The 22328-nt window shown below is 40.3% G+C and overlaps 1 protein-coding gene across 5 annotated transcripts in view; it reads right to left on the bottom strand.

Moving 5' to 3' along the window:
• LOC124167817 (protein pellino) overlaps positions 1 to 22328 on the bottom strand; it is a 255333-nt gene that overhangs the window by 143160 nt on the left and 89845 nt on the right. For all 5 annotated transcript variants that reach the window (XM_046545854.1, XM_046545856.1, XM_046545853.1 and 2 more), the window contains one exon: positions 21160 to 21498. In XM_046545854.1, the coding sequence (XP_046401810.1) occupies positions 21160 to 21498 (339 nt within the window). The remainder of the gene's footprint in view (positions 1 to 21159; positions 21499 to 22328) is intronic.

The following is a 22328-nucleotide window of genomic DNA, read 5'->3' as shown; positions in this document are numbered from 1 at the left end:
AATTACTTCCTGATACCTCGAATGTATAAAGCATTATTTAAATATTTTTTCATATAGGATATGTTAGTAACGACTGGAATAAATATGATACAGAATTAAACATCAAAATTTAGCGCACATTAATGTTTTTGATTTCTCGCGTGATGAGACACGTAGAAAAATGTAGTATAAACCATGGTAAACATATTTATCCTAAGAAAATGGTTAGGAATAATGAATGCGCCAAACAGTGTGTTTGAAATACTTAAACATAGAGCAAATATATTGATGGTAATAATGTGTTAAAGGTATAATCTAGAAGGTTATTTTATAGCAAACTTTTTGAATACTCTTTCAGACGTAAATTCCAATTTTCGTTTCTTCCTCATATGTGCGCTGCGACGCAGATACGTCTCGTTATTTTTTAGTGCAAGCCAGACTACTCGGAATATCCATCTCAGAATACTATCAGGGTGGGAATCCCGTGACTGAGAACATATGCTTCGCCTTGTGTTGTGGCACTGGGAGTCGGGGAAGTCGCGAAGAATTTAGGAATAGTGAAGAATGCCTCGGGAAGACTTGCGCGGACGGTGAGAGTAAGTCAAACTGGCCCATTCAAGACACAGAAGGCATAGCCAATACCCGAAGTTCGACCTCCGAGAAAAACGTAGTTGCTCGCGCTGGCCGTGGGGACCCACTTTTGAAAGTGACTGTACCTACTCGACAGACATTCACAAAAAGTGGGCTTTTTGCACTATATTTTCTGGAAATATTTAAAAATTCACATATTATTAAACGTCCTTATCGGAATACTTGTCTGAGCTTACGGCAAATGTTGATTAATCGGGAATTCATAAGATGAAACCTCATTATTTTTTTAACAAAAATAATAACATGCTCGCTTTACTTTAAGAGTAAAGGTGACAAATGATTACTCACTGGACTACTATTGGAGATACATCAGTTAGAAAATGATGTCTGTATTTGGAGTCAAAATATGTTATCTACATGAAAGCGGCTTAAAAGTGGGCTCATATAGCTGGGAAAATGTTTAACTTAAATATAAGGAAGAAATTGTCCACTTCGATTTCACTCTAATTTTCCTATTTAACCTACATTGATGGTGCCTATAATAGCAAAACATTTTTTTACGAAAACCATTTGTTTTCATCCGCTTACCTACCCCCTTCAATCCTCGGCCATGGCACTTTATGTTAGATATTTTCTAATAGGTAAGTTAGTATTGGCCCGTTTTACTGTGACTAATCGAGGGTCAACTGCCCCACAATGTTTAATGATCTATGGGAAGACAAGGAACACGCGGCAACCGATTTAAGTTTCATGTGGCCCGCACAACAATAACTAATAATTTAATCTAACATTTAAGTTTCCCACACATTTGGCAGAATTGATTAAGTAACTATTCATAAAAAGATCAAGTTAAAATACAGTCAATCATATTCAACGTAGCCATGATAACTCGCAGCCTGGAGAAATGAACATTTTTCCAGAAAAAATTGTAAAATTTCGACGAACATTGCTGGCTATCATTGAGCAACAACATGGGCCCACAATCAATAAGAAATAACAATGACTTTTTGACATGGGAAAATCCAACCGACGCGTCAGGAGCTGATGTTTTCGTAAAGTCAATGAGATTGTTTTATTTGATGAAATAATTTGCGAAATCTGTGTGAATTAGTGAAGAAAGTTGGCTTCGCGCCACTGCAGGTAACAAGACCAAATTTTATTCTAGATTTCCTTAGAAAGCGACAATTAAAGTTCGTTTCTGGATTGGTTCCGATACAGAAGACGATTTATATCTGCCAGGTTTGTGATACTTTTACAATCCTAAGCAATTCATCAAGGAAGTTTTGTTTAGCATTTATTAGCATCAGCATTATATCGGCTCCTTCTGCCACCAGTTTCCATTCGATATGAATCCATCTCAAGTGATCTGCCACCAAGAATAACTGTAGTCTGTAAAGTTGGATCGCCAATAGAAGTTTTGAATGTAACATTCATGTTTTAATCACCTATATTTTTCCGAATAGCTAAGAGTCAATTATTTCACCATTATAAATATTAAAAATTTAACTTTAAAAATATAAATTCTACACCTGAAGTCTCCATATAAATGGAATATAGTAAGAGATAAAATAAAGATTCACAGAAGATAAAATCAGAAAAGTCAAAACTGCTCACAAAGAAGCCACTCGTGGATATATTTCCGAATCGAGTTACCGAGCCAGGTCTTTTTCCTCATTCTGCTCTTCCTCATCACAGAAAAAAATCGGTCAAGTTGTATTCGTCGGTTTTTTCCATGTAAAACTTACGAAAGAAAAGTCAGTCACGATGGACTCCCACACTCCCAGGCATCTTCACAGGGCAGTGGAATGGGGAAGAGGCAACAAGTGTCACGGGCAATATGTAGTACCATAGCAACCACAGGGGATTAACACTATCAGGTGTCCGTGTGCATATAACTAGAGCCAAGATTACCAACAGATGGTAACGTTCCGATAACATTGTGAGCGCTAAATCATGGTTAACAGGCGAATGTACTGAATTTAATGTAAGATGACTGGGTCCACACAGTTTGTTTTAGAACAGTGATAATGGGGCGTCGTGTTTACAGTACTGCAATATACTTACGTCGGTTTCAGTTCTGCAGAGTGTTCTCAACACCATAGTATTTTTTCACGTTCGTATGGTAATTAAAGAATCGAAATCAATTCGAGGGTGCCGACGTAAAAAAAAAAAACCTCCAGCACGAGTATGCTCGAACCTTCACTCGAAATACCTTGAAAGAAAACCGCTAGGCGAAATCAATCAAAGCCACCAATTATTACTGCCCTCACGAAAAATGGCATGACATTGCTGATATATCGCTAATAAAACGATAAGAAGAAAGCATAATGCAACTTAAAATATCAATTCTGAATATGTACAAATTAGAGAGTGCTGAGTCTTTAAAAATTGGAAAATTTAGCCATCGATCATTCATTTTAAGCCAACCTTTCTCCATAAGTGAGAGTGAATAATTCAATAAAACGAGCACTGATTCCCAGGAAAAATCCACATTTGTAACGATGCAAACAATCTGCGCCGAGTGTTTACAACTTAGGGCTATTATTTGTCAGCTTGAACACAGACTCAAGCTTTTTTCCGGGCACTAATGATGGCGGGTACCTTCCTTTTGAGAGAGATACGAAGAAATTTGATGCATTGAATCAATGAGCTAGCGTCATAGTAAAAAAAAAACACATCATTACGGGTAACGCCCACTCGTGATACAGTTTTCCGCCCCCAATCCTTCAAGCCAAAGACGACCAAACCTCAAAAACGCGACAGATCCCGGAGTAAGACGACACCCCAAAAATCTCAGAATACCAACATCTAACCCTCACCCCGCCCCCTCAAAACTCCCACGGACCAATTTCCTTCCCGAAGGAACAAGTGAATGTCGGGGAGCCTCGTTAGTCCTCTGTAATAAACCCTCAAAGGAACCTGCAGCTTAACTACGTCACTTCGTCGCTGCAGAGACCTTTCGAGCGGAAGGGGTGGATTGGCGGTGGAGGGAGGGGGTTGAAACTAGGATGGCTTCACCTGACTCCCCCCCAAAGTCCATCCTCCACGCCACCCGCTATTCCTCCCACACGAATTATTGCGCTTTCGCAAACTTCATTTGTTTTGAGAGGGATCGATGACGGCGCCTCTCTCGGCCGGCTACCGCCCTTGGCGCAGGATCCGCGTCATTCGACGAGCACCGCCCCATTTCCCTACCGCAACCTTCCCCTCTCGAGCGCCCGAAGTTGGGAAGGCGGAGAAGCAACTTCCGAGGCTAAGAGCGCTGGAGGCGTCGAACCCGGCACCTGTTTACAATCCCACGCTCGCCTCCTCCAACATCCTCCCCATCCTCTATAACACTCACCTGGGTATCCAATCTAAGCTGAAGGCAGCCCCAAGGTCTGTGTGTCAAGCACGAGAACGAAGTAGTGTTTACCCCCGTGATAATGTACATGCATTTGATACTCCTTCGGAAACAGCTCCACGCCAAAATAAGATACTCCCACCGTGCAGAGATTCCTCTCTTTATCGAAAAACTAACTCCGCAGCAATAAAAAGAAAACTGTACTGAGATCCACAATACAACCGGGTTCTCTAGTGCTCAAAAAATACAGGAGAGTGGGGAATCTAACGAGTAATTATTCATATTAATAATATGATGATGCTAAATAAACCTAATAATTTTCAATAATAAAATTATATAAGAAAAGTATCCACATTTTATTTACCTATTGGGCTTCATAAGCATTGAAAAACAGAAAGAGCATAAGCGCCGACATCAGCAAATGACTTTACAGCAGCGCTTACAAGAACATCCTATTTCCTATTCCTCCTACCTTAGCTTTTTCCCCGGTGAGTCAGTTATAACATTCATTATACAATGTGATTCCTTCTAAATGGCTTGCAAAACCTCAACTTCCAAAATAAATGTTTCTCTTGGGCGGATGTATTGCTTTTTTGCGAAAATGTTTTTACATTGCAATAACTAGCACGTACAATTTTATTTTAAATTGATTTTTTTATCAATATTCTTTCAGATGGTTGTCGTTCGCAAAAACGATATGAACTGATTATTTTTTCTTATGTGACTTTGCCATATACAATTATTAAATACATACATACAATAGCTTACATATTTTCCCAGTTTCTATGCGCTAAAAACCATCAGCTACAGTAAATTAATCATCATTCAAGTCTGCTACATTTAATATTCAAACAACATTCATATTAAGGAGACAGATACACAGATGGATAAACGGTGAATTCAAAGAAAATTTCAAGAGGCTCATTGAAACTCAGATTTGAACTTCTTGCTATAAGGCAGCGAGAAGTTTCCTCGATACAAGAAAAAACTATCATTTTATATGATCCCGAGATAAAAGCTCGCTACTCAATATACATATTTTATTTTTTATAGTGTTCCCCAAGTTTTTCCTTTGGATTCTGAAAACGTTTTCACGGCCATAGTCGTTGAAAAACTCGGGGAAACCCATTCAGGTTATTTCTGAAACAATTCCGAAACTGCAATGGGGAATGAGACGACAACTGCCTGAAATATTAACACAATATGCGGCACTCACATTCAGCATTACGGCAGATATTACGGTGGATGAAGGAGCGGTCGGGAAGTAGCCATTTTTATCAATTCGATCATAAATGGAAAGTGAGATGAATTACATAAAAATAAATATTATGATAAATGATAAAGAAAATTTTTGACTACCGCGTTATAAAACTTTCTTCACAGGCAAAGCAAAAGTTGAAAAAATTTAAAATTAGTTGAAAAGCAATTTATAAAACAGGACGGCTTAGATTGGAGATAGAGGAATGTAAATAAATAAGTAGCGATGAACAAGGTAACAATTCTGTGTATGGTGAGGAAGGTAACGGATTAAATTTATAAAATATTAACGTTATTCGTAAACCAATTTCACGCGGAGGCCCGCTAGAGTTGTGTATTAAAGAGTAAAAAAGATTCTAAAAATTGGGAATTTAGTGGTATGCCTTTGGCAGCCACCTAAATCACGCTTCGAAACAGATTCGTCATCATTCTGGCTGAGAAGATCATTCTGAATTTGAAGTAAATAATTATCAACGCCCCTTCATGAGGTCCGCACATGGAGTAAGGTAACCTGTAAAGATGTATATTGTTGAATATTTTCCGAGCGGTTTTCACGACTTCTGTTATCAACGATAACATTTCCCGAAATAAACAGTCATCATAGATGTTTTGTTATGCATTGCTCTAGCGAGAATAGTTCGGCTCATTTTATGGTCGAGTTGTTATTTGTAATAAGCCTTAGGCCTGCGTATGTAGCGAAGTGCGTAACAAGCTTACGAGTTCATGAGGACAGTCTCTACGAGTAATGCGTCTAGTCGCTCCGGCTAGAAGTCGTATTAAGCCCACAGTTGCAGTCATAGCCATTACGTTGCGGTGGCTGCCACCCTCTTGCGACAGGTAAGTGACGTTTCTGAGGAGGTGAGATTCAATTATCTCGGCCTCCTCCGCGTCTCGGAACACTCAAGTTTCTCCCCCACAAGTGTTCCGGGATTGCTTGGGTTACGAGAACCTCCTCCCGCGGGCGGCCGGCCTCGTTTGACCCTAACCGTTCCGCTGCCGTCATATCCGAGGAAGTGCGACCGAACGAAGACGGGAATGAGGTGCCGTTCGGTCGGCAGAGGAGTGAACGCGGTCCGGGAGGTGGGCTGTGAATAAGAGGGCGACAAACTTAAAGGAGGATGGCTCCCATCCCACCCTTGCGTGTGGGGGCTTTTGGCTGACTGATTTATCTCCGGTGGCGCTCTGGGTTTTAGGCGCTTCTGGGCTGCAAAAGTACGTGTTCCACATCGGCGGACGTCGTGTGCCAAAATATGCACCTGGTGATTTTCTGTCGACCGTTTTCATTTATCGTCCGGAAAGATTGTAAATCTCGCGAAAAAAATTGATAACTTTTCATGAACCTTGCCGCGGTCGTCTGCATGTTTCGTGAAAGAGTATTTTAAGCTGTGAACGGAACTCGTCCGTAAATTTCGGGGACGTTTTCCGCTCTGTCACCCTTCGGGCGAAAGCCAAGCCATTAAACCATTTCGGAAGAAAATTTTCCTTAGTGTAATAGAAAGCAGTTATTCTGCTTCAGATCTATTCCTGTATGTACTTATAGGTATTATTTGCTCCAGATACAGATATACATACAGGACCTCTTCTGAAGTTTAATGCGGAGCACCACGATCGTCATAACGATAATGCGAAATTTATGTACAGTTCCTCTCAAAGGTTCTTGTTTCTCTCCAATTTACTTTTTAGTGTTCTTATGTGTATTTGCTCTGTACATTAATAAAAAGCCTATAATAAACCAACTCCTTTTATAAGTCTAGCACCCTCAACTATCTATCACTGTCCTAAATGTTTTATTACAATGGATAAAAAATAATAGGCCATTTTTTTCGATATATAAGATCAATTTCGCGCTAATTGATGGTAATAGTCACTAAATTTTCAACGAAGACGTCCTCGGCAAGAAAACATTACTACGGTAAAAGTTTCAAGCCCCATCAGCAAGTAGAACTCATCATATCAATGCTAAATCATCACGTATTGTCAATGCAAAATTTTTAATTTTAGGTCATAACTTCCTATTAAGCACAGGGACGCGCAATCCCCTATCTGTTCTATTTCAATTGATCTGAAGATATCCTTTGCGACGCGTCGTGGCCACATAACCTATTTTACGGTTCACCTTAATTTCAATTATTTCCATCACAGAGACACTAATAAAAAGAAATTCCACATATAACATTATGTTATGGTACGGTATTTGGGGTAGGCAACCGATAGCGGAGGTCATTTGCGCCATGAGGGAAGGGTGGCATTAGCCTGCTCTTAACGAAAGGCGCCAAGGGGACCTCAGCTTGACGTCCCATCCGACGGACGGAGAGTTGCGCTCGAAATTTCCTCCACACAACAATCACGCAGGGATCGGGCAGTCTCTGAAAGTAGTCTGCCACCGCCGGGATCTGAACCCGAGCCCACTAGGTGGGAAGCCAACACTCTAGCCACCACACCAACCCGATCCCCATTTAATATTATGGTGTAACATTTGACGAGAAGTAAAAAATCCATATTTATTTATTACCATACCACCGAAAACATCACATTTTGGCCTATTATATCGGGGAATTTTAAACAGTTGAAAAATCACACGTGAACAAACAGCCATGCCCTGGATAAGTGCAACCTACCCAGGTGGGACTCGAACCCACGACCTCTCGCAGGCTAAGACTTTACCCCGCCACCACCGAGGCTGGCCAAATCCCAGCAGTACTAATCAACAAGGAAGACACTCTACTTTGAAACAATACGTAAAATAGAAACGAGCTTTATCTGAGGAATAGCTCATCTTTCCAGAGGACGAATCGATCGGGAAGAAAAAAAACGATGAAATGCAATGGAGAAAAAATTAAATCGGCCAGCGCGCAAAAGGGAAAAAAACGGGACATGAAAAGCTCTCGGTATCCCCTCATATAAGCCTTGTCGCCTGTCCTCCTTCCCCACCCCACTCCCCCGGAACTTCCGCGCCTTGTCCCTTCGTAGTTACATATTTGAACTTGCGCTGCGAGGCTACAAATAGGGAAGAGAACGAGGCAACGAAGAGGTTACATAAAACACCCCCAGGAGACAAGGCCACAAGTCTTGGGGAGGCGGCGTCAAACCCTCTCCCCCTCCCCCCCCCCAGTAGTCGAGCGAAACGCCTAACTTGCCTACTGGCTCCATCTCAAGAAAGAAAAAAGAAAGTGACACAAAAAGAGCTAAAAAAAAAAAAGGAGATGGATGGTCCTCTATTTGTGATACGTTCCCCCACACTCCTCCATCCCTATCTCCTTTCACCCTTCGGAGCACCCAGGGTGGAGCGGGAGGCCAATCTCACGGGGCAAAAGAAACGAAGAGAATAGTTATCACAGGCATAACGACCTGAAAACGGCCAAAGCCAACTCTATTGGCACTGCTAACTGACATATCCTCTCCAAATTAATACATTCGTCTACATAAAAATGTATTTTAATAAATAGGATATCAGGTACCAAGCCCCAAAACGAACTCAAACACACATTCGATATCGATAATTTTTCATTGAAGAACTAGTGTACTTATTATTTTTCGTAGTAATACCAAAATCCATTATTGAGAGCTATAAAATTAAGGGAACATTTGTTAATTACTTAGGGCATGCATTCAATAGTGTTAGGGAAGATAGCTGCCATAGTAGGTAAGGTAATTTGAGCGCCTTCCGTGCAAGGTTCATTACGTTGTCAAGCAACGATATTAGACAGTCGTTAGGAGAGGCTGAAGGAGTTCGCTGTTTTAAAATTTTATAAAACTTATAGCATGGACTGCCTATTTTTTCCGATGAGGAACAGCTAGAATTAAGGAAATGGTTAGTAATTCTTCTCGAAATATTTTAACGAAAACGATATTTACTTAGTCCATTGGATCACCTTCGATCATTTTTCACTCCCATGCAATCATAACACACCTATCTAATGAGGAAATGAGTTTGAAGATTCGCGGCCGTAGTAGCGCAAAGACAGTAAAAAATGAAAATATTAAGGACAAAACTCACTCGAATTCCTAGATTCATCATACTTTACCTAGCGTGATACATATTTAATACATGATAAAAAGGGTGGTTTCATATCTAAGTAGCGATTGTCAACTAATTATAAAGAAAAACTCGCCTGGGACATACGCTTAATGAATCATGAAAAAAGCATTGCCAAGACAATTAACTTCTTATCTTCACGTTCTTATGAGATCATATACACTTAATTGCACTTGGGCACGGATTGTAGAATGCAAAAGTACCTCCACCCAATATTTTTCCCCAAGGAACAACTCATACAGTGTTTTCATCTAAACACTATTTTTATAAGCTTATGAGTATAAACAAGGGTATCAATGTCACAAACAATAGCTTTCCGAACGTCTGCTAAGGCTTACATGATAATATCAAATATACTTAAATATGGTGTCAAATAAGGAAAAGCAAAAACCTGATGTACCAGAAACGAGGAAGATAAATAAAGGAGCCAAATCACACCAAATTTCACAAATACCACATCGACTAGCAGGTAATTAACGCAGCCACGCATCCATGGCTGCTTAGGAGAACAAAAGTATACATTACAATCCGTACACTTTGCCCGGCGTAGAATGAATCCACCGCCAGCCCCATTTTTCAATGCAATCCACGAAGAATGAGGTTATATCAGCAGACTTCAAATCGACTTGAAACAGCTGCAAACTTGAAGTGCACGACACGAAAAGCAATATTTTTCTCCACCGCCAATCTTGAAAGAAACTTTGATCGGTCCACTGCTTCAAATTGCGCAACCCAAATGCAATCGAAGAGAAAGCCAAGCTGTTTTTTTCTATGGGGCACCATCGGGACGAAGTTGTGGAGACATAGTGGACCACAGTTCGAGGATGATGAGGAGAGATGGGGAAGGATCGCGGGGGAAAATTGCCTTATGTTCAAATAATGGAGGTAATACGGTCGGAGGTTGGAAGCGTTCGGGTTTGAAGGTTAAGACGTCATTTGGCTTTCAAGCGAGTAACACTAGTCAAACACATTGTCCATAGTAATTAACAAATGGCTCATTATTTTTGATCCTTCGTTTTTCCCTTACTCATTGACTTTGTGCGCCGCTAACTCACATCAAGTGATTTAACCGTTAAGTAGCTACAGGTAGTTGTGGGTAGAGCTCGCCCACCACTACACCACAGCGGGTGAATTCACGCATTCTGGGTAGGGGGGACAGTTTCTCTCCCTGAGCGACCAGTTTCTTTCCCTGATTTCGAGGATTTAGTTTGCTGGAGTTCAAAGGCTTTAATCGGGGTTTGAAACTCGAAATTCCACGTCAGTAGAGCACTCCACTCTTGAGGCTATCGCGCTTCCCCATAGTGATATAAAAACGAAAAAATATCATAGCCTCAACCATATATTCGTTTTTATAATTATAGAATATGCGTACTATAAAACGCACTTACGACCACTAGCTCGTAAAAATGTCTGGGGTGAACATGACAAGAAACGACAAAAAGTCACAGAATCGACCCCCTCTGTAATCGTCGGAAACATAAAAAAAATTGTCAAAACACTAACTTTTCCATCTATTTTAAATCAAGCTAAGGTTAGATATGACCAAAAAACGATCCTAAAGGAACAAGCGGTGGACAAAAATCGTTAGAACTGGCAGAGTGGCCAGAAAAGGCAAAGTCGAGTAAAAATTTATGGTTGGCCACAAAAATAGAAAAAATAATAACTGCCACCTGAAAACAGTAAAATGAAACTCTAGGCAACTAACCAGCTTATCACACGAGACTTCTTTCGTCCATCCGGCGAATTGCAGTCTCCTTAAAACATTTATGAGCCTTAAGATGACTATGCATCGAAAATAGCCGTATTTTTTATCAACGGACTCAATACAGTAAAAGAGTAATTTTTTTAATACGTAATGTTTTTGGGTAGAAAAGGAATTGCCAACTACAAGCAGGGACAGGATGGGTGAGATATCTTTGAGCATATTCAGTCACGTCGGCGCAGAAATCGAATGAAGACAGTATTAGTGGAAAATAAATAAATGATTTCTCAAAGAAAATACAATTGCACCGCTTGGAGCTCATTCAGACAAGTCAGCGCAGTAATAAATGAAAACGGAATTAGAGGAAAATAAATCAGTGATTTCTCAAAAGAAATCAATTGCACTTTTTGCTCGGCATCCTTAGGTGTGAACGAAGAGCTGGCGTGAGAAAATCTCTGACCACAGGAGTGGCATGAGGTGGTACGGCGTTTGAGAGGGTGGCACGGGACGCCGCGCCTTTCAGATCCGAGGAAGGCCGCGCTGAGAACGGAAACACAAAGTGAAGACGCGCTCAGAACTGAGACAGCAGAAAATTAAGTGAAAGTTGATCTGGGGACGCCTGCTTTTTTAAAACGCTTTTTCTTAACCCGTCTGCTTGTCTTTTTCATCGATGGACTCTTGTAATTAATTTTTAACCCAATTAATTAATTTTTAACCTCTTTTAACCAATTAATTTTTAACCTCTTTGTCGGATCGGCTTGAAATTGTGCACACTTGCTTGCTTCTGATGACAATAGATTATTGTTTAATCAAACATTTGAAATCTCGTTCCATTTACTCTAATTAATTAACTAAATTTCCAAATGGAAAAATAGCTTTAAATTTTCTCAATAGATGACGATAAGTATAAATTCTATTGGTAGAAAATTCTTTAACAGCTCTGGTTTTATCCCGTAGCGGCTGGATGACCCGCTAAATCTGAATGCGGACCATAGACCTAACGATTTTCATTAGAGTTCAATAAGGTGATATGGAGAGTTGCTTCAAGCTTCATATAATTGATAACATATCAGTATACTAAAACTTACAGGCATTTTCCACCGATAATTTCATTCTCCTTCAACGACGAATTTTAATATCGACCATATTTTGAGAAAAAGTCATATAACGATGAAACAAACTGCATGGAAACCGGTCGTGGAATGAAAATTAAGTCATAGTGGAAAATTGCCAATAAGTTTAAATTAACTACGTTATGTTTTTTGTCAGCTATGCTTTTTGCCACTTGGAGAAGGAGGTCTAGGTTGAGGTCCTCATGCTCGTGTGCATGTGCATGATCGCGCCAAGGGCGCAGTGTTGCGCCAATAGCAACGAAGCCTCGCGAAAGAACGATTGCGCGGCGCGGCAGGCAAAAGAACCACAGCTTCCACTCGAGCGGCGCCTGCCCGATCGATCGGTTTATGAGTTGCGCCGCTTGTCAACTTCTCTCAAGCGGAGACATGCCAAGCCATCGATTCCTGAGTAAGCTTTAAGCGATGGGCAGAACAAATATTCCTCGTTCAGATTACGATTGTTCCAACGATCGTTGGAACTATCGTGCATTCACACAACGACGGTAAAAATCTGTATTGCCCTCTAGTACTGACATCTACAGTGAACGAGAAATCGACGGTTAGCACAGTTGTTGAGGTATGCAGGGTCAAGATATTACTGTGTTCAACGTGTATTTAACGAATAATTTTTCTTCCGCCCATATTATTCCTTGCCTGGACAAATCCATGAAAAAATGGAGCTAAGGGAGCTTCACGAAATTTTCGTCTTTCTCTTGTCGCTTCCTCTTCCGGTCTCCCAGCGTCTAACCATCGTAAAGTGCCAACGTTCAGAACTACGTGAACTATTGTCAGGACATGCATTCACACGGCTAGTTAGGCCAACTATCGTTAGGACGATCGCTCGGACAATCGTAATGTGGACGAGGCAATATCGGCAATATAATGGTCACATCGCTTTCACGTCGATGAATTGAAGTTCGAAAAATACCTGATCATGCTCCATTTTACAAGTCAATGCTGCTATTTTTCCCTGTCGATTTATTGAGTAAGGAGGCAAGGAATTTCCTAAATCAAAAATTTCAATAACATACAATCTATCTATATAGTTCCTGGTTTTAACAATTTCACATTGTATTTGAGAATGAGCTGACGATAGAAACAGGTCATACATTAAAAAATATATTTGAGGAAAATTGAAATCTCTCTTTTTCATTAAATCAGTACATGTCTTTTCACTACATCTCGACTGCCTCAGTTACTTTCATTCTATTTTCGGGTTGGCCAGACAATTGCTACAATTTTTAAGGTCTCATCACATATATTTCCCGGTAAAATGTTTTAGCACAACTCCAACGCAGCATGTATACTCTGAGTAGACTATGGGGTTTTCTGAAGAGTAAGATTGCCGTGTTAAGATAATGAATACATGCCTGATAAGGCTCCAAAAATAGTCAATTCATCCAAATATATCTGCAATATGATGATGGCGAAGATAATCTCAGTTTTTATCCAATTCTTTAAGTATGCCCTTCGATGACATAAGATATTCAAAGGTACATTCAGGGTGTTTTTTCCAAAATATCACCTTCAATGCAACCAAAGAAAAGATTCTTAAAATATCCAAATAAGACGTCCTTTGATTACGGAAGCATCGATGCCAATATGATGACAACCAATCACGGAAGACATGACTCCTGTGGATGACAAATTTAAGTACTGCCAAACTACTTCATCTCCACTTAACTACTAAAATAAATCTTACTGCGAAAGAGTGCGTAAATGCCGTGAGAGGATTCATCGAAAAACGCGGTATATTAATGCCCAATTTTTCAGAACTCCCCGATGTCTAAAAATGACCTAATTGAGCTGTTTTCGGGGTGAATAGATAAATAAAGTAAAAATATAAACAAATAAAAAGACTGAAATGCACAAAACCGTACTCACTTCCATTCACGCACAAAAATCGCAACAGATACAGATATTGGTCGGCGGAAGGATTTTCTGCTTTCAAAACCGGGGAATTCGCGGAATTACCCGAGTTTTATAGACACGCATTCATGCCACATAACACGATAAATCCATTTCAAATGTGTCGGTAGTTGGGAAACGGGACAGGAATTGATATTATAAAAAAACATTACCCCAAGAGGAAAATAATAAGCTTCGGTAGCTAATTACAAACGATTTTTTTTTGTCATCAGCAATTACAGCAAAGTTATGATGGACACAAATGAGGCGAAATCACCATCAATTCACCTAAGGGACAGGATGTATTTTCATTTTGAAGAAATTTCCCCAGGGTTTAAAATTTGAAGTGAAACTTTCACGAATTCTATTGCAACTCAGGAACACATTAAAAACATCTTCAGCCTAAAACTTCCTATTCAAAGGCAACACATTTGATGATGACTAATATAGAGAGAAATTCACGTTCATAACATTCGTTTCCCGGATTGTTTGAGGACGCCTAAAAACTTGATTCAAAATATTTCTAGAAGTCAACATAATCACAAGCAACAGCTGATATGTACCTGGAGTCACCGGGGTTCGTCCCGATATCAAATTAAGACTTTTTATCTAGCACATTTCGTAAAACATTTAACATTTTTTGTAAAATCGTTAATGAGTAATGAGAATCGTTATAAACGTTATGAGTCTTCCGTAAAGGGAGACGTTTTCAGGCTTCGATTATTATACAATACCGTGAGCACTGTTTGACGCGTTGTATGTGATGTTATAAAATATGGAATCTATTAGTTACGTTCAATTTATTCGAAGTTAAGCCACATTGACTATAATCCACATAGAGGAGTTATATTATTTATCAAATAAACTTCTCGTTTCAAATAATGAATACAAGAGTAAAACTAAAATTTTACGAAAAATTATGTTACAATTAAACCGTCATAACGTTATCCACGTAGGAAAAGAGACTATCTCAAGTAAAAATAGAAATAACACTTTCAACTCAAAGCGAATTTCCGAACAACTAAACCTGATTTAGGACAGCCTCAAAATCGAATAGTATACTTAAAAATATTTTAGCGACAAAAAAAATGTTAAGACTAGTTTCTCAAACTAATCTTCAGGACAAATCTTTCTTAGGGGTACGAATAGTTTCAATTTGATTCCAGCTCAAATGAAGTTCACAAATAAAAACCAATGAAAAAGCTTTACGACGTCTAAACACCTATTACAATTATACGCCTTAGGAGATGACAAGCAAGCAGTTGGTTCCACTATGACTGATAAATAAAATACTGAGAGTTGCAATGAGGTTTCTAGTTATATAACACAATTATCAGCAGCGCATAGGCTTCATGCTGCAAATATGAAATTATAGTAACCTATTTGTGATTGTGATATGTAATGTTTCATTGACACATTTTTATAATAAATGATATCAACAATATTTGTTAATGCAATATTGAATTATTATCTTTCCTTTAGAAGCAAGCAATTAATGGTCAATCATTGCGAGGGGACATTTCATTCCGCAGATCCTTCAGAATGAGACAATAGCTAAAAATAACAGACCACAGCGCGCGATTATCAGCGGTTAAATGCAGTCCTAAATTTGATCATGATAAAAAAGGCCACGAGGAATAATGGGCTAGCGTGTTTTGTTCCAGATTAGAAGTTTGCGAGAGGGAAAACTATTTATCACCTCATATCACTCCCACATCAGACATTCAGCCCCATTGGATATTCACATGAAAGACACGCTAATTGCAAAATCATTTAGACCCCCAGATGACCGTAAAAGTTTCACGACATGCGCTGAACGCGCTAAAAAGTAAAATAAGGAACGTAAATTGAGCTTTTATAGCCACGAAATTGAGAGTAAAGGTGCGAATTATTAAAGCAGGCATTTAAATGACAAGGGACATCGCAAACGGACCCATATCCTTCTGTGATTTATAAGTTAGCATTCAAGGAATGACTCTTTAATATGGCACAATTTCGCGCCCACTCACTGCCGATTAGAGCCATTCAAAAACACAACTAAGACATCATTAATTACTTTATTGCATAAATAACCAATTCCCTTCGAAAGACGTAGCGTCAAACAGTAAAAACATGACTTGAGAGCCCAAGATTTTAAAGCAGCAATTCAACACGTCTATTTAATAAACGGCTCACGACGCATAAACAATAAACTGACGCAATAAAATCTAAAATGCACAGTTTAATACCCACAATACTCATAAGACAACGATGTAAACGCTGATTAGAAGAATATACCTCTTTAAAATACGAAGGGACGATATTTAGTGTTTCTGCTGCACCCGTAAAACCACAATATACTACAAATATTTATACCACGGAACCTCAGTACTTCCGTATTATAATTATAATTGAAGGTCATGAACATGATTTTGATGCGAGACAAATAATAAATAATATCTATTTACAATTGCTAAAACAAAAAAAAAGCTGCAAAAGCCGCAGCGATGATGAAAAAAATAATTCATGAATACAAAGTTGTCACGACTCTTCCCCAACTAAAAAGGTTAAATAGTGTTGGCTATAGCTACACGAACATTTGAGATTGCGTCTTGGAGAAGGAACGTCCACTGAGTGAAATTCACTAAATAACCTATATCACCATTCTTAGATCCAAACCAACCAGAAGGTGAACGTGAAATTTGGGACAAAAAGAAAAAATATTAAAATCCAACGACTAGTTTAGAGATTGGTTTCGCAAAGATTAACACTACTGAGACGTCGCTGGATACATCGGCCTCAAAAATAAATATGATTGTGTTCCAGGAATACAACTAATTGCGGTGAGGGACCAAACATTAGTCGAAGAGTAATTGTCATTACCAATGTCAAACTGTCATTACTTCAATGCACATGGAAGCTGGGGCTTATAATATTATTACGTGGACCGGTGAGAGTAGTATTCCTATTGGAAAAAATCACAAACGATGGGACTTGCAGTAGGTTTAGGATCTAAGAATGGTGACGCAGGTCATTAGCGAATTTCGGCCAGTGGACATTCTTCTTCTAAGACGCAATCAACATCACTAATTTATGGAAAAATAACGCTTTCGTCTACTTGCAGCAACTAATTTGGCATGTTGCTTCACTAGCTATCGCAGATTTCTATTAAGATTATGATTTGTCCAAGGAAATCAAAGGGAGGTTTTGCAACGATGCGTAACTACAACGAAATTTTACATCATACAAGATGGTACTTTTTTCGCACTAGGCTCAAACAGGACCAGATTTGGACTAGATGAGGCCCACAGCTATATAAGATTACGGGCCCTTAATAAGCCCAGCTATTCTATTTCAGAACCAAAAATTATTTTTTGATACCTAGAAGGTTAAGCTTTATTAAAATTAAGAAGATTGAAACGTTGATCATTACCTTGAAATAATTAATAAAACTCTCCGAACGAGCAGCTTTCGATAAAATAATTCATCAGTTTATTCGACAACATTGGTAATTGCTCACTCGAAATACCGATTTTTGGGGCCCTTTAGCTTGTGTAGCTCATACGCAAATCCTGTACATGGTGGATGCTAAATTAGTTTTAAGACGATAATAATTTAACACCTTCATGAATTCTATTACTGATAGACAATTTCATAAATATAGATAAATACGAAATTAACCGAAGAATTAATCTTTGAGCTTAATTAAGCGAGAGCTTTGAGCGAGGATTAACAATGCTATTGCGGAATCTCGCCCATTTTGAGATTGTTTCAGACAGCTATGATCGCACATTTTCGTCCAACCTTAATTAATGTCCTAAAAAAATCCAAAGTATAAAACAAATGTCGAAAAGGCTGGATAACCAAGAAAAACCGTATTCATGGTAACTACAAAGTGAATTTTAAAATGTTTGCTTTGCCACAACATGCCATAGCCATACAGTAACTAAGGAGTTGCGACCCCAGGTTTATGGACAAAAATGCTTTTAACTGCCTCCCGTACCACCTCAAATAATGAAGATTCCTTCAAAAACATCCTGTATAAAAAATTTAATTTCACATGGCTTCACAGCTCCTCCACGGGCCAGGCAGAAAATAACAGGCCGCGACGCGACTCCGAATTATCTCCCGATGAGTGCGAAATTAACTTTTCCTTTCTCACGGAGTGAAACCTCGGAAAAAAAAGATCGCAAATCAACAGAGGAAGACCGACTAAGCGCGCGACACACGCTCCCTCCCAGCTGTGTCGGACGCAAAACCCCAAAGAAGCGTTGCCCAACGAGTCATCGCGGATTTTCTCACGAGTCGCAGGGATGGGGGAGGAGAGCACGCGCGCAAAACAAGCCACTTACGCTTCGCGACCTCCTTCCCCCATAAACGGACGAGGCACGCCTGAATTCCACAGGCACACGTACATGCACACACACAATCTGCCTTTCACGTGAGAGCCTATTCTAGGACACTAGCACGTTGGCACGGCCACGAAAAAACCTGGAAACAACTGAGTCCTTTCTCTTCTTCCACCGCGCCGCTTGCTGGGGTTCGATCAGTGTGACGCACAGACGGACATGCGAACGCCCACGCTCCAAAGGTTTTCCTCGGTTGGACGAAGAATTGGTCGAGCCGTGTCAACGCGGCGCGACAGCTTACGGCGTTCTGTAAGAAGTTTCATCGCGACCGAGATGGCTAGAAAAAAAAACTGGGAGACATTCTACTTTTTTATTCCGAGCTCACGAAAATAACTTCTAAAACATGAACAGAAACAAGAAATTTCCGGCTAATAAATATTTTAACGAAGCCTTTTCGAATAAAGAATCTAAATGAAGCAGATATGCCATTCGCCTCTACTAGTACCGAAAAATTAAATATTTGCACTCGCAGCAGTGGTCTGCTCACTACTTCCTTTGGACTTTCCTTCTAAACCTATAAAGCAACGAACTAATAATAAGCCCCCTAACGCAGTTATTCTGCTAAATGCTTCTGCTGGACTAAACAGCAGTGATTTTAAGTGCATCCCTATAAATACTCATCACTATCACTTGTCAACAATCCAAAAGAGTCTACAAAATAGATATACTCCCAAAAAATATCGAGCATTACATACATTTTTTCAGATTAATCTAAGACGATTAGTCCGCAATCACCTCCGTTCTCTCTGTTTCAAATCAGCTGCTTCAACTAGACCACCAGGGAAACCAATACTATCTCTGTCGACAACAAATAACACCACTAATCAATTAATCAAGACAGGCCAACCTACAAAAACCGTCTGCGGTCAGGAGTTTAGTCCTTGAAGACCCTTTGACGGTTGGAAAACGTTATGAGTAGAACGAGAACATCACTCTAGTCATGGCCACTTCTATAATAGGCCACAACTTAGTCCCACTCTTCCGAGTGCATACAGAGAGATTTTATTGGAAATTTCACAAACAAATACGCAGGAGAATACTGGAATAAATTGGAGAAATAGGTCGTGACGCTCAGAAAGAGAATAAGTTTCTTTCTAAGAGACAAAACTTATTTCCAAATCAGCCCTTACCATCCCCTACAGCTTCGCCGCTGTTTCTGACAAAACACACAGCTTTCCTGTTTACATTCCATGCTTTACACGTTAAAACTATATGAAAGTACTAGGACGACTTGGACTAAGTTGTGATCAATTACAGAAGTGGCCATAAAAGGAGCGAGGCTACTAGGTAAAAGCTAATGATAATTCATGCCACTGATTCCAACGTATACAGAAAATTTTCAATTTAATTGCTTTTAAAAGTGATAATTTATATCCTATTTTCACCGCGAATAATCGTTTATCGAAACAATCCCAATGGGTACATTATGCACTAAACTGATAAGTATGGATATATTTTCATTTTTATACCCAGTTAACCTATTAATCAGTTAGAAAATTCTCAGAATAGTTCCAAATCTACACACTATCAAACTTATATACTGTATTCCCAACAAACTTAAAGAGTACAAAGGTTTTAATTCCCAGTAGAAAAACCCTCACCTCCATAGATAAGTAGACCTTTACCACCCTAAGCAGGTATTTTATTTATATATTTACCACTTTTCATTCCTCTCCTATACCATAACCAAACCCATGGCAAAATTATTCATTGTAAACACTGCCACGCCACTCAGAAAAAGCTATAATGGAATAGTGATACATTTGATTTAGCGCAGGGATTCTGAAAAGGGTCGCCATTACAGCGTACGCCATTAGCAGACCTGAGGGAAATAGATTCCAACGACCAATGTTAAGCCCATCCAAGAGTGAGTCATGTGAAACGGTCACAACTACAAAATTCGAAGATTAATCTTTAAAAAAATAATAAGATGAGAGAGAGGGAGTGATATTCATTCGGTCCGTGAATTGCGTGCGAATTTAATTATGAATAAATTTAATACAATCCCAAAATCCCAAAAACCCGTTAATACAAGGATCCAAGTCCTCAAATTGTATGGTTATAGAACCTACAGCCATTCGTGATCCAAAAATTGAATCAGTGAGTTTAATTTAGAATTGATTTTATGCAAGGCCAAAAAACTTGTAATCCATGGATTACAGTAAGCAGTGCCTGAAGCAAATGGCTATAAAACCACTATCTATTCGGTGAGGCAATGCGAATTCTCCGGAAGTTCAATACCATAGTTTCGTTGATCGCTTTCAATGAAAAATAATAAAATAATAATAAGCCTGGAGGACGATGGGCTACTCGAGCATCGAAGCGTAGTATGCAGAAATGGACAAATTACCCGAAGTTGAATTCTCCATTGACAGAATACAACACTAGATTATTACACTCGACACACAACATAACTTTGGACTAAAAACATAATTATAACAAAAAAATTCATTCCAGCCTGACTTACTTCCCAACGCACAATCCTTCACTTTCCTGACTCCTTCCCCTTTAACACTCAGCAAAGAGTGCGGCCTTGGGGAATTGATTTACTTTCTACTGTTTAACGGCCGTAGAACGTTCATTTATTTATATCACTAGATCCAATTCCTGATTCCTCATCATTGATTATAGGGAAATTATACCCCTTGGGAACAATACTTTCATGGGTTCGAATATTCTGGTGATAGCAAAATGATTGAGCAAAACAAGGAGTCATAGTTGATAGAGTCTAGTCGTCATAATTGATTATAGGGATTCGATTGCATCCGATTGCATCATTACTTTCATGGGGGGCAAATTTTCTGGTGACAGCAGCAGGATTGAGCAAAATAAGAAGTACTCACCCTAGGATGACTAGCTCTCCGTACTTGACTGGCGACTGTTTGGAGGGTGGGTGGTGCCGCACATCCCCATTGGGTGTGGTGGTGGTGGCGGCGGCGGTCGACTCCCCTGCCGTTTGCGGCGCGGCCGGTGCCACCGCCGGGGGCTCGTCCGCCTCCGCCGCGCCCGCGGACGCCGACGCGACGACGGGCGGCGATGCGGGCGGGTGGTGCGCCGACGAGTGGAACCGGTGCGGCGCCGGGTGGTGGCCCTGGTGGTGCCCGTGGTGGTGCAGGAGGATGTCGTGGTGCAGGTGGTGGCCTCCGCCCCCGTGGCTCGGAGATTCTCCCGCTCCGTCCGACCTGGAGGAAGCACGGGATTCGCGAGGCGTTAGGCATTTGTTTTTGGACGAGGAGGAGGTGGGCGAGCGAGACTTTCGGCTCTCGACCCCGCGAGCCGCGGTTGATGACATTGGGGACCAACTCCGGGGCGGGGATAAAAAAAAACAATAACGACACACACTCTAGAATCTGATTTTCCGATATAAATCGGTTCCAGTAAACCTTTCACGTCTCCAATAACGAGGAGAAGAGCCAGGACTGGGGGTTCCACCGTCTGAAGGCTGACGCCCCAATGCCCTAGGTGATCTAATAAGTCCGCCTAGCACAGTCATACCGCGCGCAAGACGTGGTACCGACATTGTAACAGGATTACCGGCACTGAGGGGTGAACTTTCGTCACCTACAGGGGGGGAAGCAAGAATGGGGGAGATCCATAGGCTTCGTACTTCGCCGCGGAGGGAAGCCGGATCGGTTCCAGAAACCCGCACATCGCTCTGCACGCATCGTTCCCCACACCATTATTTTTAGACGCAGTTCGAGCCGCGCTTCGCGAATGCAAGGAGGAAAATAAGGAGGGAAGAAAGCCATCCTTTATATTGCGATATATCCGCGAGACGGTGGCGTTGAGCCGGCCAGGATTTGCGAGATGTACGACTCAAATCGAAAAGTCTCGGAACAAACCTATTCCCAATCCTTAAAACCCATAAACTGCGGCAAACTTACTTACTCCGCTATCGATTCTTTCCACCTTCGGGAGAAAATATCCTAAGGGGTGTAAATGCGCTTAAGAGCAGACGGCATTTGCCGCAAATTTCTACATGCGCCGAGAAGTTCCAATTGAGAGGAAGTCT

The sequence above is a fragment of the Ischnura elegans genome, chromosome 11 (genome assembly GCF_921293095.1).
Source record: "Ischnura elegans chromosome 11, ioIscEleg1.1, whole genome shotgun sequence".
In the NCBI taxonomy this organism is placed as follows: Eukaryota; Metazoa; Arthropoda; class Insecta; order Odonata; family Coenagrionidae; genus Ischnura; species Ischnura elegans.
The sequence above is the reverse complement of the archived record's forward strand: the minus strand, read 5'-3'. Positions and strand labels throughout refer to the sequence as shown.